At 45.0% G+C, this 19,059-nt stretch overlaps 6 protein-coding genes across 6 annotated transcripts; 3 read left to right on the top strand and 3 right to left on the bottom strand.

Annotated features, from left to right (window-relative positions):
• Positions 1-4,147: 4,147 nt before the first annotated feature.
• Triagg1_9029 (CAZyme family GH11) lies at positions 4,148-4,906 on the top strand (the record flags this gene model as incomplete). The annotated part of the gene is made up of 2 exons (XM_062903942.1): positions 4,148-4,440; positions 4,507-4,906. 2 exons carry the CDS (start codon positions 4,148-4,150, stop codon positions 4,904-4,906), a joined length of 693 nt encoding a protein of 230 aa, XP_062751973.1.
• A 346-nt stretch (positions 4,907-5,252) lies between these two features.
• Triagg1_9030 (uncharacterized protein) lies at positions 5,253-6,742 on the bottom strand (the record flags this gene model as incomplete). Its single annotated transcript, XM_062903943.1, has 2 exons — positions 5,253-6,467; positions 6,530-6,742. The coding sequence occupies 2 exons, from the start codon at positions 6,740-6,742 to the stop codon at positions 5,253-5,255; spliced, it is 1,428 nt and encodes a 475-aa protein (XP_062751974.1).
• A 2,326-nt stretch (positions 6,743-9,068) lies between these two features.
• Triagg1_9031 (uncharacterized protein) lies at positions 9,069-9,921 on the top strand (the record flags this gene model as incomplete). The annotated part of the gene is made up of 2 exons (XM_062903944.1): positions 9,069-9,510; positions 9,566-9,921. 2 exons carry the CDS (start codon positions 9,069-9,071, stop codon positions 9,919-9,921), a joined length of 798 nt encoding a protein of 265 aa, XP_062751975.1.
• Positions 9,922-11,629: 1,708 nt separating this feature from the next.
• Positions 11,630-13,013, top strand: Triagg1_9032 (uncharacterized protein; the record flags this gene model as incomplete). Its single annotated transcript, XM_062903945.1, has 4 exons — positions 11,630-11,817; positions 11,885-12,040; positions 12,106-12,736; positions 12,807-13,013. 4 exons carry the CDS (start codon positions 11,630-11,632, stop codon positions 13,011-13,013), a joined length of 1,182 nt encoding a protein of 393 aa, XP_062751976.1.
• Positions 13,014-13,571: 558 nt separating this feature from the next.
• Positions 13,572-14,993, bottom strand: Triagg1_9033 (CAZyme family GH39; the record flags this gene model as incomplete). The annotated part of the gene is made up of 4 exons (XM_062903946.1): positions 13,572-14,105; positions 14,159-14,411; positions 14,471-14,778; positions 14,826-14,993. 4 exons carry the CDS (start codon positions 14,991-14,993, stop codon positions 13,572-13,574), a joined length of 1,263 nt encoding a protein of 420 aa, XP_062751977.1.
• A 1,208-nt stretch (positions 14,994-16,201) lies between these two features.
• Triagg1_9034 (CAZyme family GH16) lies at positions 16,202-16,867 on the bottom strand (the record flags this gene model as incomplete). The annotated part of the gene is made up of 1 exon (XM_062903947.1): positions 16,202-16,867. One exon carries the CDS (start codon positions 16,865-16,867, stop codon positions 16,202-16,204), a length of 666 nt encoding a protein of 221 aa, XP_062751978.1.
• Positions 16,868-19,059: the final 2,192 nt, after the last annotated feature.

Consider the following 19,059-nt stretch of genomic DNA (forward strand, 5'->3'; position numbering starts at 1 on the left):
GCGTTCGCCTCACTTCTCGGGTCGTTTTCGGTGTTTTTATGCTTCGCATGTAACCTCAACCCATGCAGACAAACAGCGTATCGGGCCGGCAGTGATATATAAATCATATAACCCATCATTTCAACAAGCATAGTTGGAAAAGACTTGACCGAGCTGCAGCTTTTTGCCCGTCAAAGTGGTCGTTTCAAGCGTCTATTGGACGTAGAGCAGTGGATAAATATGAAGATCCTTGACAAAGAACTATAGCCAAGTTTACCTCACACGGTATATAATTCATGTACAATTACACACCGATCAACCCAACCGGGCTAAATGGGCATGTATAACTGAGACTTGCATCGTTTCCATCAAAACTAATAAGTAGAATGCTCTCTACATATACCGAATGAGATACACCACATTATCATTTCGGGAGGCTTGATCTGATTGTTAAAATTAGCTATGTGAACAGCCTATAGGCTAATTGTCTAGTTGACTCTGCCATGCATTTGAACAATCTATGGTGACTGGCGCGCAATGACCTGATACTGAGTCTCCAATAGTTTGCAAGTTCAATTCACCGCGCGTTGTCTTGGATCAAGCTTCTGCCTGTATTGGCCGCATCTATGCTGGTTTTACTCATTTCAAGTGGATATATCTTCTAAATCTCGGCGGTGATGATACAACCGGCGGCACCTAAGCATATATTCTTCTTCGCGTTCGAGGTTTAGGCTAGCAATGTTCTAGGAGACTCTCGAATCGGAGGAGCCTCTGGTAATTGCAATGGGTGGTTCTAGTTTGGTACTATTAGCCGCGGCTTTGCAAAAAGAATAGCTGCCTGTTCGTGGTCATGGTCATAGTTACCAAAACATTCTCGACTCCCGATATTTGAGTATTGCTGCAGAGATAATCCCCCGATAAACGCACAGATTGCAATTACCGAACCCTCCTCCGCCTTCTTTAGGGTAGAAAAATTTACGAAGTTGGAAAGACAGGTTGCATTTAACCCTGAGTCATTCTTAGCTGTGATTTACTTAATTTGCAATCGATATGCCATTGCAGCTAACGCATTACCTTCCATGAAATGTTCCATTTGGAATACAACACGAGATCTCTGGTAGGAACTTTTCCCGTAAAGTGATCATACCTGCCACGACCCCCAAGGTTAAAATAAGGTTATCATCAGTAGCGGGGAGCTTGCTTCGGCGAATAGAATTGGTCCAATGAACTGTGTACCTGCTATCTCTAGCGGTGCAATGGAGAGGAGCCTCATTGGATATGCCAACCACGAGCTTAATATGGGCGGGTAACCTAGCCATTTCCACAGACTTTCCCTCTGTTTGTAAGTTTGGGAAGATTCGGCATTAAAGTGCGGTACACGATCTTCATGTCTATCAACTTCTTGGCGTATTAGCTGAGATGACTGCATACTTATAAGTTGCATGATCATTTTCGGCTATTACATCGGCTATTACCCAGGTAAACAACCATATCCTACAGCCCAACCTCATATCACAAAACGAATTGATGGTAGCGAGTAAAACCTCACATATGAGCTTAAACTGAAGAAAAGACCGAGAACCTCTTGCAGTTAGGCGTAAGAACAAGTCCATCATCGTCTCACGTAAGTTGACGCTAACCTTTTGTCTTCAAGGCTACTTTTAAACATATAAATGGCCAAAGTTGTGCCAAGAGTGAACTATGCACGTTCTATAGCTATGTTACTAACAAAGCATGCCATTCAAGTACCAAGGAAACAACCATCATATTAAAGACCTCTCCATACGTATCATGTTATCCAGCTACTCATTGACTGGCACAAGACTCCTTCTTCAACTCTCCCTCACAGTTTTCAAGACAGGAAATTGTACACACAGTTTCTTTTCTATCTTTTTCTTTACCGGGATACTGCTTTCTGAAACTCTCCCAGAGTCCCAGCTGCTACCGTGTTCGGTGTTTATAAGCGCCATTATTAAGATATTTGCTTAAACCCAACCTGAAATTTATGTCCAGCTAGAAATAACCTCAACATGTACGCAATATGTGTATTAAAGATGGGCATGAATGATACTCACGTCTTCAACCCACCATCGCAAGCAGTTTGTTGTCTCGCAGTGTTCCCAGGAGAGAGTTTCTCAAACGGAAACCTCTGTGCCAGGCTTATTGCATATATCTAAAGATTCGTAGCTGGTCGGTTTGGGGGAATCAATCCAAAGCTAACTGACACTCTAGATCATGAACGGAATATCTTGACACATGGATGGGGAAATGGGACCTGGAAGGCCACCAAAAATGTCATGGCTATCCGAAGCATAATGCCATGTCATAAAGTGATGGCATCCATGCATCAATGGTGAAAACTACCAAGTGGTAAAAACTCACATCTCGCTATGTCTGATGATAAAAGAGGGGAAGTGTTGCAATCTGTACGCAGGTTGGTCTTGGAAATGTATAAAGAAAGATGAGTTAGAGCCCTCATGAGACATGACTCTTCCTTAGCGAAAAATCCTCCGAGGGCGCGTGGATATACCATTTGAGAGTTTGTCATACATTCTTGGTAGACGAATTCAGCCCCTCGAATGACTTAGTAAACGGCCAGTATTTAGGCTGAATTAGTTTTTGTTTTGGGGGTTGGGATTATGCCTATTTAAAGATTTCACTTGAATAATCCCTTGGGGCAGATTAACGTTGGAGGGTACGGCAGATCTATGCCGTTTTTTTGCGCACTTGTCAGGTTTCACGGAACGGCCCATCTACCGCTACCCAACGATATCCACTGTTCCTGAAAGATCAAACACATAGCTACAGTAATTAGATGCCTGTATCATGAGACTTTCAGTTTTCGGATAGATTTTGCCGGTTCTGAATGGAGCTGACTCCATCTCTCCCTCTTCTTCAGCGAGCATGTAGCCGATCCTTTCCAATTCCGCTATCAACGCAGCGATATCTCCATATGCTGTCCTTTTAGCCCTTGGGTTAACGGATGCATTTATTCGTAAATAAAATGTTAATAATAAATCACCGGATTACGCGTTATACTGATCTCATCTGAATAACGAGTAGATGGAGTGAGGCTCAGTGAGTCAGGTTGGTGGAAGAAAGGCATGAGGTGTGGTGAAACAAGTTTATATCAATATTGTCATCACCCCATCAACAGACCTTACCATAGTTTATGAGTCGCATATATGTCTATGACGCATATTTAAGAATCCATTTTGCATTTTGAGAGAGCTGCTGTTCGGTATGGGCAACTACGTCTGCCAGTCATGGCAAATGGGGCCAACGCCTTTATGCCTGACATTGTTCTTACATTATTATGATACAAATTTACTAGCCGCATAACTCACCAGCTGTATATACGGTACTAAAAGACTCTGATTTGGACTGAGTTGCGGCCTAACGGCATGCCTCGTTGAATCTCTCCACCGTACCTAGTTAACTAGCCGTAAATGCTGGAGCCCTTATGTAGATCTAAGACGCTTCATCCATATGAGGCAGCCCAAAACAATAAAGATCAGCTACTCATAATCGACGCTTAACGTATCTTCTAACAGATATGGAAGGCACTTGTTCTTTCCTTGTGACCACGTCATTGTTTGCCAATGATGTTTGATTGCTCATGTGTATTTGCTTCTGAAACGCGGCCCCTCAATGTCAAATCCCAGCAGAGATGCCGTGTGATCCACCAAAATACCACATCCTCCGCAAACTCGTAGAAAAGCACGTTGACGTGATTGGCGGGCTAAATGCCACAGCTTTAGCCGGACGCACCCCAGATCTGGGGAAGAAGCCGCGTGAGGCCCAAAGAGCCGGGTTTGGAACCCAATTGAGATTTGAAGCTGAAACTCTGAGGATTGATTGGTATACGTCTTCTCAATGGCCCTTTGTTCCGGCACTTTGATGCCGTTTGACCCGGTACCTGAAGGGTGTGTTTTAGGCAAAATGCAAGCTCCGAGGATACGACTATGCGATGTGTGTTTTCAACTTCACTCGATGATGTTTACTTCTCTCAAGTTGATCATAGCTTTAGTCTGGTATGTGATGAAAAGGTGATTTTCAGTGAAAGAAGTTGCATATAAAGTCGTGGGTGGAAGCCTGCCGTTGAAAGTATGAGCTCACCACCAGCACACCGTCTTCTTCAAACACGAATACTTCCACAGAGATCAACATGATTGGCCCTAACAGTCTCCTAATTGCCCTCACCGGCATTGTTGGTTCTTTGGCGATACCTACTGGTCTTGGTCCCACTGAAAGCAGCGTAGACATTACCGAGCGTGGTGTCCATGATTTCGTTCTTGGACCACACAATGATGTTCGCCGTCGTGCCAGCATCAACTACGATCAAAACTATCAGACTGGCGGACAAGTCAACTATTCTCCCTCTGGGAATGGGTTCTCTGTCAACTGGAACACCCAAGATGACTTTGTTGTCGGAGTTGGCTGGACTACTGGATCTTCTTCGTAAGAGACACGGCCTCCGATTCCATGATTTCGAAGAATTCGTTCGCTAACAAAAGAGATATGTAGACCTATCAACTTCAGTGGTTCTTTCGGTGTCAACAGCGGAACTGGTCTGCTTTCCGTCTATGGCTGGAGCACCAACCCGCTGGTTGAGTATTACATCATGGAAGATAACCACAGCTATCCCGCGCAAGGCACCGTAAAGGGAACTGTCACTAGCGATGGAGCAACTTACACCATCTATGAAAATACTCGGGTTAATGAGCCCTCCATTCAGGGCACAGCGACCTTTAACCAGTACATCTCGGTTCGAAACTCTCCCAGAACCAGTGGTACTGTCACTGTTCAGAACCACTTTAACGCCTGGGCTTCGCATGGAATGAACCTCGGAGCTATGAACTACCAAGTTGTTGCTATTGAAGGCTGGGGTGGCAGCGGTTCTGCTTCACAGAGCGTTAGCAACTAGACATCGCCGAAATATTGACCTGAATATAAGAAATTTCTCCGAGATTGGCGTCGTGGAATGAAGCATTTATGTCACGCAAAGTGTAGTCACAAGTCACAGAGTGGCGCTTATGGAATGCCAAGTTCTTCATAACAAAATGCACACCAAGGTAGTAAATGACAGAGTAAAAATATGCACCGTAATTTCCTGTGAGCCTGTATTCTTATCATTACCCAAGGCCCATGCTAGCTGCATGCATTTGTACGCTATTACAAATGTCTATCCTTCTTAAATCTAGAAGAAATACTAACTTGGTGAACTTCATCAGATTGGAAGTCACAAATTGTCGACAAACTCGCTACCCTCTCTAAACATTTGCAAGCTGCTCCTCTATTCGACCCCAGAGTCCCTTATTCATATATCCAGAAAGCCAAAAGTTTCCATCATTATCCTTACCAATGATGGGAAAACCATTAGGCAATACCAAACCAAATTGGTTGTTCTGTATATATGTCGGTAATCCAGATCGCCCACCTTCTTTACCTGATGTTATAACCGCCGCGGAGAAGTCAGTCTCAAAAAGCTTTGCTTTACTCCAGTTCGAGTATGTAATCATGTGCATACTGCCGTCGCCGAAGAAAGGCGGGATTTTGCCACTGGATTCTCGCCATAGAGCGGAAAACGCCTCTACCTGAGAACGCGAGCCGAGCTCATTAATGGCATTACGAGTAGCAGCGGCAATGTAACTGAGAGGCTTCTCAAATATGTACTGCACCGGTAGTAATACGTTAATGAAGCCAATTGCATTTGACACATACGGAGCACCCTTGGGAAGCAAATCCGTTTCGAGAGATTTTCGTAGAGAGTACGCATTGTTCAGAACAACCGTCTTCTGAGTAGCATGTGGTAGATGGGAGACGGCGAGTCTAGTCCACCAGGCACAGATAACATCGCCTTCGCTGAGAAAAGGATCTTCCGTGCCGTTAGCTGTAAGCTCGCCAATTGCCTCATTACGCAGACTCTCGACAAAGGCACCAGGGATGCAAACCATGCGATGCTCTTGGGTGCGAAATAGATCGAGAACATTACTGATTCCGTACTGCGCCAGTCCGAACATTGACAAGCGCTGACTTGCCAACTTGTGAGCCTCTGTAGGACTCTTACCCAAGTCTGCCAATGGATCGCCATCGCCGCCCTGTGGAGGGATAATTTCGTCGTCCCGACCTTGAAGCATCAACATCCAAGCATCCATCAAAGCTTTCTTGCCCATAGCATCCATTAGAGTATGTGGCCAATATATAATAACAAGAGTTTTATCCGTAAAAGAAACAATATGCAGGCCTAATTGAGGGATATCTCGGTTTAGGTAATCCTCGAGGCGAATTGGGCCGCCTTCTGGACGGAACAGTTCTCGAAAATCGTCAGGATCGCATACGACTGAGGGTCTTGAGCTCGGATTTGGTATCTTCGAAGCAATCGGATGATCTGAAGCGCTCATGTTGTGCGTGATATGAGAATATGTAAGAGGTCGGCGCTCTTCAGTAAACTCGATCGGCACATGGTACTCAAGATTGCCTTGGTTCTGTCCGTAACATCAGTATTTCTCCTTTACGCAATAATTTGAGTCTGAATGCTCTAGCTTACATCTTTACGCATGCGAGCCCCGAGTTTATTCCAGCCATCGTGCCTTGCTAGCTTCTCGAGACTGTCTCGAAGCTTTTCGGCATCTAGGACATCGTCGAAAACAAACATGGAATACAATATGAAGGCTTTCCATAACGGCGTGTCATCAAAAAAACGAAAAGGAATCACGATATCCGTGGGAACTTTGCTTGGTGCAACCGACTTGCCGAACATCTTGAATGACTTTACGCGGTTCAACTTTGAGAGCTGCCTCCACGTTCAGACAAAGCTCTTGCACTCAAAGTTATGAGTCAAGTTCTATCATAAAGAGATGGCTTAGAAATAGAGGTAGGTTCCAATGATGTACTTCTTCAATAGGACCTCGTTGGCACCACTTCAACGGGGACGCGAACCAACACCCATGCCGGACTTTGTTTCCCCTTTCAATATCATGCACGCATCGTACCCGAATACGGGGAATACTTTTGTCATAAATCTTCATGTAGTCGCATTTACTAATTTCCAGTTGGGCATAGAACCAACAACGGGGAACACGGGAGAACCATCTAAGTCGCATCAGACTGGGAAAGGCTTAGACACTTGGTGATAGATCAGCTGCAGGGGTCCCATGGATGTTCAAGAAGAAAGTACGGAGAAAGCAACACTGCCGATTCATCAGACGGGCTCGGTAGGTAGTAGCTAGTTCCGGAATTGAGATGAGCGTTCCGTTACACTGAGAAAAATACCTGTGACATATTAATTCAAGACGTGCTCGTGGTACTCCGCATTTCGCCGAGGCTGGCAGTGAGCACGGCTCAAATAGGCGGGATTACTCATATAAACTCATCCTGCAGACGGAATACCGAGAGCTGGGCAACTGGGATAACATACTCCTAACTTGCTGTCAAAAACATGATTGAATGCAGTTAGTCAGTGGTTTTCCTGGTAAAAAGCCCCTGGGGGTCGGAGTTCCGCCGGCCCAGCTGCAGGGATACTTCAGTAGGCTTGCTGTTTTCTAGGCATCAATTGTTGCTCTATAAGTGGGAGTGAGGGAGCTGAAAATTTTTAAGAGTTAAAAGGTAGGTTGTTTTAAACAGCTAGGCACACGAGTGAAGCAGAGAAAAAGTCGGTGTAAGGCTTAACATAAGGCTAGCCTGAGATAATTACACTGGTTAGTAGCAAATGATACGAGTAACATGTGATAGACCAAAAACCATGACGAATGTGGTATAACAGCAGTCTTCAACAAAGGTGTTGGCTGCGAGGTTCAAACTTGATCCCGGCATAATTCCGATGCCAATCCGACTTAATTCCACAGAATCTATCAATTTGCAGTACAAAGCGGAACGTTCTCACGCATTATCTTTTTCCATTGATTGATACACATTGTCATAGCAAAGGTCGATCTGCCTCAGAAGCCGAGCCAGAGGTGTTACTGGTGGAGAGGAGTCAAGGAGAATGAGTTGCGACACCAGCCGTCCCCTGGGCATCTTAATTCCGCACTAGGATAGAACCCATGCAAAGGTTGTAGTTTAGTAAGAATGCCGTCGTACTATGAAGTGTCTAGGGGTTATGGTACGGAGCATAGCCCGCGTGTGGACGGGAGGTTCCGCTCCCACCGACATGTTGGACAAATAATTATAAAACTTCGAATAGCTTCATCTTCCGTTTACCAGCTATTGATTGGTCGCAGAGGCACTCTACAGATTATGTGAGACTGAGAGCTTTTCGAAGGGCTGCCCAATCCTGAGCCGGGTTATATGCGTATGAATGAGACCAGTGACCTGCACTTTTTCTCAGCGTAACGAAGTTTTGGAATACGACGTAGAAGATCATCCACTCCGATCCTTCTGTACTCCGTACTAAGACCTAACTGCATGAAGCAGCACCCTGCCAACGTCTATTTTCAGGCAATTGTAACTACCCTCAGGGGGAAAAGATGTGCGGACGCCACTGCATATCGTTTAATTTAAGTATACACACATCCTGGCATATCCATCCTCAGCCCTTATTTTGTCCTTCACCTTGATAAATGGTAAATAGGAGCTGCCAGCGTCCACAAGTTTGTTGCTGGTGTCTTTACTCAAGTTGACGGTTACTATGGCTCCTCAGGCAACAGATACTGCTTCCCTCACGCCTTTGCAGCAAGGACTGTTGCTTTCCCAACAAGCATATGCGCAGCCTCCAATTGCACCGACGGGTTTGGCACTAACTCTAGTGATTATAATTCTAATATTCACAGTTTTGTCTACCATTGTCATTGCTCTTAGGATATATGTTCGAGCATGGATGGAGAAATCTGCAGGAACTTGGGGTTGGGAAGACACATTCATTACTCTAGGATACGTAAGTATTTGTTTCGAGGCCCCTTGATATGGCATACCTGACTCCGCGTCCTCCTTACGTCAATCAATTACTTACCTAAACCAATTTGTTTGTGTACGAGTAGGGATCTTTTCTATCGAGTGCGATATTTGCCATCGAAGCATGTTACTATGGACTGGGCTCGCATGACTCGAAACTGAATATGCTACTTATGATACGATGTGCTGAGTATGCAATGTATTCGAATGTGCTATACGGGTTTTCCATGCCTTTCATCAAAGCCTCGATTGTGTTCACGCTAAACCGCATCACCACCACTAAATGGCATCGCTGGGGACTCTATATAATGCTTTTTATAGCCAGTGTCATGTCGATTATCGGAATTCTCGCTACTCTCCTCTACTGCCATCCGGTCCCAGCCTATTGGAACCCCCTTTTGGGTACCTGTGGCGATTTCATGGTGGTTGTTCGCATCGGTTACGCCTGGACAGCGGTGGGAATTGTCACAGATTGGACCTGTGCGATCTTACCTTATTTTATTGTCCGCAATCTCCAGATGTCCTCCCGTCAAAAGATGGTTGTTATGCTTGTCCTTGGGCTCGGTGCTCTCGCCAGTACCGCCACCATTGTCCGAGCACCGTATCTAAAATACTACCTCGCAACGGAAGATCGTTTGTGTAAGTTCAATTATTTTCTTCCGGCTATATCCACTCATCTGACGATATTGTATAGATTGGAGCGGATATATCACCCTTTGGTGCCTCCTCGAAAGTGGCATTGCTCTCATCGCCGCTTGCCTTCCCGCGCTTCGCATTCTGGTACGCAAATATATCGACTCATCCAAAAACCGCTCGGGTAATAAAAGCAACGGATACGCCGCCGAGTCTGGCACCGGTCGAAGTCACAACCGCGCTCCTTCAACACAGCTGGATAACCTGACTTCTACTGGAAAAACCACGGTTGTTGGTGGGAAATGGAAAAGGTTGGAAGACGAAAACTCCAGTTCCAGAAATATTATTCAAGAGCACACAATATACGTTGAAACGGAGAGTATCAGTGATATTGACAAGCATTCTTTCACTAGGTGAAAGAGGGCATACGTCATGTTTCCGAGACAGGGAGAGGGACGGAAGGTCAGGAGATAGATAAAAAGTACTGCGATGCTTTCACAGATACGGCGGCTGGGCTGCATATTTATTAATGTAATTCTATAGATACCAGTGGCCAACTGTGTTTGGTTCACACAAATTAAGAAAACTTTCAACTTTTTTTGTCATACATATTGCTCGCCTGAGGACTTGTCTTCAAAGTACGGCTCTAGAATGCCTTGAATATATAAGAAGATCAATAGTCACAGCTTTTTGTGCATCATGCCTGTAGGGGGATTTCCGCCGTCCGTGATTTTTAAATTGCATATTACGGAGGATTCCATCACGTATGAAGCTACATGCCTTTATGTTTCCCTACTAATTCTTTGAACGTGGGCAGCGAGGTAGTACGCATATTGAGAATTCGAAGCTAGATTGCATCAACAATATTTTTCACCCCCGTTGCCCATACATCCCAGCCAGAGTATTGGAGAAACCCAACAGTCATTCACAAAAGACTGCACCAAGGATATCATGTACATATGAGTAGAAACCATGGGAGGTTCCATCACTCATGTAAGTAATCCGGTATACTTACAACAATCCAAGTGTTAGAGACATCACCGACGTGCTCAGGGCGGTGGAGAAAGAGAATAATTATGCCTGTAGATTTTCACAGCTTTGGTTAGCACTATTTCATCCAATGGATCGACAGTATCTGGTGCTTCATCACCATCGCCCTGGACCCCGTCGATATCATTGAACCAAACGCTATTTGCTTTTACCCCGTTACATCTCATGTTTACCAAGAATTTTTTTTATTAGAAGTCGATCTATCATACTTTACTGCTCCTGTGATTAATCTTTAGAGTTGGATTCGATCGGGTGGAGCCGATCGGATCTAACTTACATGTAAGGTCCGATTCTAGTCGGTCAGTTATCGACCAGATTGTGATAATCTTTTCCTAAACCAACGTTAATACCATATTGAATGGCCGTATTTTAAAGACAAAGATCTTTCATTGGCGGCAATAGATGAACTTTGTGATACACAACATAGATGTGCATGCTTTGTGATTCAAATTTAACAAAAGCCTGGCTTGTGAATATCTCGTAACTAGGTAGGTAAATACAGTCGATTATTGTGAACATCTGCCCCATAATATGTCAATAAGTCGATATTTGCGCGATTTAAGCATCGACGCCCGCTCCATATTATTAACGTGGCGAAGTCATTCTTATACTACTAGCTACGGCGGGTGAGACGGCTGCAAAGTCCGGGCCGGTTTACCAGGATACAGCATATCAGGCAGAATTCATAACCTCAAGAAATGACATGACAGAAGCATCCCCGTATTTATAGATCCTTGCGAGCGATACCGTCCGATGTTAAAACATCTCCTAATCCTTGCATTTAACGCGTGTACCCTCAGCACGTAAGCACTTGTGTACTCACCTGGTCGAAATGCAAGCTGCAATAGGCAAAGCGAGATGTAAATGTGCTTACAACGTGGCTCAGTATCACGATTCGAAAGGGAGGCGTGATGTGGATTATAAAATATGCAGAGTCGATTATCAGCATGTGCCATTAACTGTTCGTCACAGGGGGGTGTTTAGAAAATATATAAAGACAACGCACCTGTGCCCTTGCTCAAGCTTGTTCTACCTGCCATTCTAAATCTAATCCTATCTGTAGAAACCATTCGCAATGGTGCTCTCTGCTTCCAAGTCCCTTGGGCCTTTGGCTCTCATCGCCGCATGTAGCTCGGCTTTGGCTTCCGCTTCAAACTGTGTTGAGCTCTTAATTCCCGTTTCTGCGCAAGCCAACAACACAAAATTCAACACAGTGAAGGTTGATAGCAATGTCGACGCAGTCGAATTTACACTAAGTAGAGAGTATGGGATACACTGGCCGACGGCTTTGTTAAAATCGGTTGGCTAACTTCATTTGTGATATCTGCAGTCGGTGGGATGCCCTGACTATCGCCGAAATTTCCGGCGGTGATATTGCGGTTGGTGGAGACTTCGAAATAAGCGGTCACTTTTGCATTCCGTCAACTCCGCGGAATGGCGAGAATACTCTCCTAATTGCGTCTCATGGTGTTGGCTTCACAAAAGGGTAAGTCGTGTTGTATAATGTCTTCAACTAGCGAGTGCGTATCATGACTAACGGGCCGGATATAGTTTGTTCGATCCCACTTATAGACGGGATGACCTTTCGTTTGTGAAAGCTGCGTCAGATCAAGGCTACGCTGTATTGGCTTATGATCGCCTTGGTGCCGGTCTGTCATCTCTCCCAGACGCATACGACTATCTCCAAGTTCCTCTTCAAGGAGAGGTCCTTCGTGCTCTAACAGAGCGCGCTCTAAACGGCACAATCGTTACAGCCTCCGAGAAGACTGGGGGAAACAGTAGCATAGCAAATTATACAGCCGAAAAGGTCGTGCACGTGGGTCATTCCTATGGGTCAATCGTCACAAACTGGTTCCTTGCACGATACGGCTCCCTTAGTGCTGGCGCGATTCTCACTGGCTTCTTAATCGACAGTGAATTTGCCAACCTTAAGGTTGAAATAGCTGATCTGTCATATGCCCCTGAGCATAACCCTACGCTATTCGAAAACCGCACGAGCGGCTACCTGGCATTTGGCAGTCTTACCGCTTTCCAAGCTGATAGTTTTAAGAAGGAAACTTTGGACCCTAATGTGTTAACCTATTGGAACGAAAATATTCAGTCAAGTCTGGGAGTTGGAGAAGTATTGACACTGGGAACTGGGGTCGGAGATGTTGTAGCCGATTTTACTGGACCTCTTCAGGTAGGCCTTACCCATGCACTATCTCAAATATTCCGAGGGTATTACCCTTTAAGCTAACACGTAAATGCAGATATTTGTTGGTGAAAACGACTTTGCCTTCTGCGCCGGTCAATGCGCAGGCATTTTTGATCTGAATCAACTTCACGGCTTGTACCCCAATGTGAAGGACCTTGACGTCTATCTCCAGCCTAATACAGGACACGTCGTTCAACTATCTCTCAACGCAACAGCAGGTTACCAGGTGATATTTGGTTTCTTGTCAAAGAATGGACTGTAAGGATAATTGGCGCTTGTAGGGGTGACTATTATAAGCTTGAAGGCTACAAATCTTGTGTTTAGTGTAAACAAGATCAACCCAGCAATATATGTCAACTGCCTCATCCGTTATTGTGCTCATCACTTATGGGCCAACTTTATTGTTTACGGACACACTTAAAATTTAAGTTTATGTTAGCCAAAGGCATAACCAGTCGGTCTTTGAGGCAAGCATGGGTTAAGGTGTCACTGCAAGTGTCAGCGTGACACTGGTTTCATAGATGTTAATGGAGCAAACAACAAAGCCGCTTAAAAGCCCATGATCTAACTGCACACCGCATTGGCAAAGCATAGTGCCATTATCGTGATGTAAGGCCGATTGGAATGCATTACTAGAGTGATACGCTGAGTCTCGCTAACTAGGTGTAATATCGTTCGTTACTCGTGCCAACCCAATCCATCACCGTGGGCCTCATACCTGACGTTGAGATCAACAATTATATCTTGGCATAAAATTATGAAAGACTATATGCGTCGCTATTGAAAGGGTACGCCTCGAACGACTCATAGCGACTCTTCTTCAAATGCGAAAAACCTCCCAGGCGTAGGCACTGGTATTTACTGCAATTGTAGCCGGTATGATCAATTGGTTGTTTTGAAAGGATATCGCGGTGACGCCATGGTCAATTGGTCCATCTACCTCTCCGCGAAGACCAGCAAATGGAAATTCCCGCGTTTGAACGTTGACCGTACCATGGGTATCAAAGCCAAAATCGGCCATTCCATCAACATGGAGAGTGTAAGATCCGGTTCGCGTATGAGCTGAGCCAAGGATTCTCACTCGGTCACTTGCAGTCGCGTATACATCAAAGAAGCCGTCAGCAGATGGAGTCGTAGCTACCCGGTTGCCAGTCATGTTTGTGCCGTAATATCTGTACACTTGCCATTCGCCAGCGGGAAAGTAAACGCCAGCGCCTGTCCTACCCAATAGATCGGTCATGAAGTCGTGCAAAGACGGACCACCCGTCCAAACAGATCTGAGACCGTGGATATTGTTGCGCTCGAAACGGGCCATGAACCAAGCCGAACTGGCTGGAACCTGCTCTTCGGGAGACTAAGTTTTGTTTGTTAGCTAGTTCTCAATACCGATGGAATGAAAGATCTTACGCCGTATTCATCAATGTTGATTGGACGGTCAGGTAGACCAAACTGCTGCAGCAACTGCTCAAAGACGCCCCTTGAGAAAGTGATGTCGTCGCCACCAGATCCTCCTGATTGGCGGATTAAATGCCAACAATACACATCGGGAATCACATTTTGTGACTTAATCATGCTCAGCCAATCAGTCCACCAGACGTTATTTGGATCCGGCTGTCCTGTAAACGTAGGTCCAAATATTTGCGCCTCGGGAAGAATGCTCCTATTTTCATGGTTACTCCAGAGAGCTCATCATAGATTCTGAGCACCTTGTAGACTTACCGCAGCGTGTTATGCGTTCTGGCGTACATGTCCATGAATTGACTTCGGTCTCGGAGCCAGAAGCCACCGCCATCCGCTTCATTCCAGATATCTACTTTGATAGCAGTCGTCATATTATTGGCTCGCAGATCAGAGACAACTTGGTTAAGAAAGTTATTCCATGTGCTCCAATCTCCATTATCCCCTGGAAAGAGGTCTGACTGCGATTCCGATCCATCAGCTCCCCATAAATCATGAAGGAGGATAATGAACTGAGCACCGAACTGGCGGCAAGTGTTATAATTGGATAACATCGAAGCGAAACGAGGCTACGTATCGTTAACAATGATCGAGATTGTAGGGGCTGTTGACATACCCGATACTCTGCTACACCATCCATATAACCCTTGGCTGGGAGCTGGGCGCCTCCAGCTCTTCCATAATTGAATGCAATTTCGCTGTAAAAATGTGCGGGAATCTGATTTGGGGTATCCGGGATGCCATAGAGGAATCCAGATGCAAAGTGTTGAGGTGCTCCTTGCATTTGACTCAGATTCACAGAAGCAGTCTGAGATTGGCGCTTTACAACCGTTGAAGCTAGGCCAAAGCCTGCTGCGCAGGTAACAAGCAGAAGATGGCGTACCATGATGATATGGAAAATCTAAATGTTTCACGGCGGGTTTCACAAATTGTACCTCGTATATCCCACCTCTCCTCGATACAGCTGACACTTTTTTTACGGGAAAGCAGCTAGATTTATAACTAAAGAATAGTCGTTAGATAGTGGAGTAAGGAATATCCGATGCCTATTCTATGTCCCGTAGGATATATCATATGATCCGTCACTTATATGTCAACATAGAGCAGTGAGGCGGATAACCTGGAGCTTTGCGCGGAGAGTGGAGATTGCCGCTGCCCGGCATCAGCACTTGAATTTTCATGCATAACCAAAACCTGTATTTAGGCTGTACCCGGAAGGATGGTATTGATCCTATGAGTTCACTCGTATTGAAGCCAGCTCTCCACTCGATCAGACCGATATAAGGCGGGGTTATCAGATGAGAAGTCCGGATAGCTCTGTATCAGCCGTCGCTCATTACTGGTTTAGGAATGTGGCATCATTTTATAAGTCCGATGCCTGCCAGAACGTTCATAGGGCTAAGCTATTCCTACTCCTATCATTTCTTACAACAGCGTCTGACCAACTCATGAAAAGTATTTCTCTGCTATTCGTTCCTTTTACTACTAGCGGTCATGCTGCTACGTCCGAGTTATTTTCCGCAGGACAGTCATAAGCAGTCAAAAGAGCAAGGCATGTTAAAATAAAGAAACATAATACTTTGGCAGACATATCAGTCACTTTCTCCATATATCATAGATGCAAATGCTGAGTAGAATGCAAGTTATTATATACATAAAGATAAATGCCAGAGAATCGCATACCTAATATTACGTTTCGAGTAAAACGCATCTACCCAGTAATGCTCTCCCCACTTGTCCTTTCCGGTTGTCATCTTTGAGAGCTATGCCTTTTTTTTCCTATTCAACTTCCACAGAGTTCGAGCGGCTCAAGTAAGGCGCTTTGGGCAATGATAAGTCTAACTCGACAAGTAGACAACGCAAATTGGACACTGGTTAAGAGCACAACTCGGATCAAATTTGTTTGCAAGCTAGCTAGTGTATATACATCGGAAATCTCTGTATCCCCATTTCTTCAATGTTGAAAATTCACAACTCTTCCCCATACCCTATTCAAGACTGCGTGTAAGATATTTGGTTGACTTGAAAGTATTGAGTAGATGCCGCGACGGGACCGTTCAACCACGCCGGGTACCAGGCGTTGAGCTGAATATTCATGGGATTAAATGGCTGCTTCGATGGCGTATGGAATTGAGCTTCCAATGCCCCATTGACGTAGAATGAAATAGCCGACCCTTGATAGTCAATCATATAGTCATTGTATCCGGCGCTTGGGTCCCAGGTTGGGAAGTATCTATCAGACCATTCGTTGACTCCAAGACGGTAAACTGTAAACGCAATCTCCCATTTGCCCTTGTTCAGATATACTTCAATGTCGATCTCGTCGCTAGTGGAGGTTCCCTGGTACATGAAAATACTCGAGATAATTCCAGGTAGATTTGGGACCTTGAACTGCGCTGAGACTTGGCCGTAGGAGTATTTTGCCTTGGATAGAATCTCTCCTCCGTTATGAGTTCCCACGGGAATCTCAAAGTTCAGCACGCCTCCACCGCTTGGGTTGACATTGGCAGACTGCATCTGACCCTGCCCTGCCGGCCAATCGGCCTTTTTCCATAAGTTTGAGTTGAACGTGGTGCAGTTATCGACGAAGCTTGCTCCGGCCTGAGCTGGAAGCATCACTGCAGCAACAAGCGTTAACGCCTTCAAAAACTTTGCCATTATGTAGACGACTTGTGACTTTCCGACGCGTGTTTGTAATAGGAAATTGAAGATATGAGAATTGAGAAAAGACCCACTGAAAGCCAGACACTTCAAGTTGACTTGATCTCGAAAGTAAACGAAAGAGACACAGACGACCTATTTATATTAGACAACAACAACTATCGCGAGGAGAACTAATAGGGGTCTCTAAGATGTCGAACGATTTCTCACCAGCTGCGTATTCAACTCTTTGCTTGCACAATTGTGTTTCTTTTCGTAAAGAATAATTGCAACTAGGCTGCTTGTAGAAGGTTCTGAAGTTGAGTTCTTTGGCAACTTGATCGTATTTTTATAGTCTTTCTATAAGTAGTCTAGCGATTGCGTTAATTTTCGTATTGGATATTTTATCGTAACCTGATTCTCGGAGTATTGGTTGAAAATCGTCTCGATCCCGGCAGGCTGTTTCCGCTCTCGAATCGCCTTGCCTTGTTAGGATGATTAAGTACAGGGGAGAATCTCATTGGGGAAAAAATTGACCAAAAGAGACAAAGGAAAGAATCTCATTGGTGGTAAAAAATTGCGGTGAAGCCACCGGTTATAAGCTGGCTCAATTGTCTTTTCCTACAGATTCCTTTTTTGTGTGACAAATGCACCCCATGCTCCTACTCTTTTCAGTCATTTCTTTCTACCGCTGTAAATTCTGACCAAAATCCTACCTTTGTCAACGAAACTATCCCCATGGAAACTCCTGTTAATAACGTAATGCCAACTCGTTTAATAATCAATATCCTCTGCGTTCCTGTTTTTTAATAATCAACGTTATCTGTGCACTTGCTGTTTCGAGTTCACGTCAACGAACATGAATATCGCTTGTGAAGAATTATACATTTACTTTGTCAAGTTATCAGAACCAGTCCCAAATATCAGAGAACTCGTTGATATCCCCCATAGGCGGACTCGTGCCTCCAATGAGATCTTTCACAGGGCTATATACATTCCCAGAATAATTCATTGATCCAACAGCGTGCATCCATGACCCATTCAATTCCTCTTGGTGTAACCCTATCGTCGGCTCAGCCACGAGAGAGCTTCCTTGTGTGGATGTCGGTACGGAAGCAGTGAAACTCTGCAGTCCAATAGAAGGTTCCGAAGAGCCCCGAATTGAAGAATCTTCAGTCTTTAGTGAAATATTTCGCGCTTCCGAGGTCGGTACATAAAGATTCTGTTCGCTTCTTTGACCAGTTTCATCCAGGAATGGACGTGGCTGTAACGGAGTTGCTCCTTTTGGCTCTCCATTGAGACTTTGTGGCTGTGTTGAGTCATTCCTTGGACCATTTTGTTTGTGTAGTTTAAGACCACGGTCTCTGAAATACGTCTTAGACGATAGCGTAAAAACCTTTTCTCCGAGTAAGGAGGTGGAGACACCGCTCACAGAAGACAAATCGCATTGCCGAACAATGGGAGCATCCATCTCATACTTCATAAGCTTTTCCCGAATGTGGTCATACTTGATGGAGAGGCTGGAAATGATAATCTGCATGATCTGATTAGGAAATATGCTGAGCAAAGAAAAAAGAAATATCGTCTTGCCTTGAAGATGGTGTTGCTTCGTCGAGATTGATAGCTACGCTTCTCCATAATATGGAGAAGTTTTCTTCCCGTGGCCAAGGATTTAAACAATGTGTCTTCCTCGTACGAATCTTGATGCATAATCGTTATGTAAAGTAGAGTGAGCATGCAGCTGGTCAAGAACCGAATTGCCGGCCAACTAGCTTCTGTAAGCAATCCCCATCTGCACATATCTTGACACAGTTCGATGATATTGTGACAGGCTTGAATACAAGCAGACGCGCAGGGAGATACACTTATATTGTGCCGAGCTTTTGTGTTTTCAGTGGTTTCAATGCCATAATGCAGAAATGGTCGGTAGAGGCGGAGTTGTATGTAGGAATACGTCAATGCGAGAACGAACTGGGCTCTGGTAGGGGTTCGTCAGCAAATGTCAGGGTTTCTCAATAAAACAGAGCCTCACTCACCGCTGTATGGCGGGCCCTTGATAATACGTTCCTAGTCGGTAGCCCAAGGGTATCATTGTCACCCACTTCTCTAGTTCTTGCTCGATTTCTCGAATCTTTTCTACTCTGACAGTGTAGTTCATCGATCCACACACCTCAGCGCTGGCTCGGCCCTTCCGAGGGTAGATATCTTTC

This window comes from Trichoderma aggressivum (assembly GCF_033847375.1).
Source record: "Trichoderma aggressivum f. europaeum strain CBS 100526 chromosome Unknown scaffold_048, whole genome shotgun sequence".
Taxonomy (NCBI): domain Eukaryota; kingdom Fungi; phylum Ascomycota; class Sordariomycetes; order Hypocreales; family Hypocreaceae; genus Trichoderma; species Trichoderma aggressivum.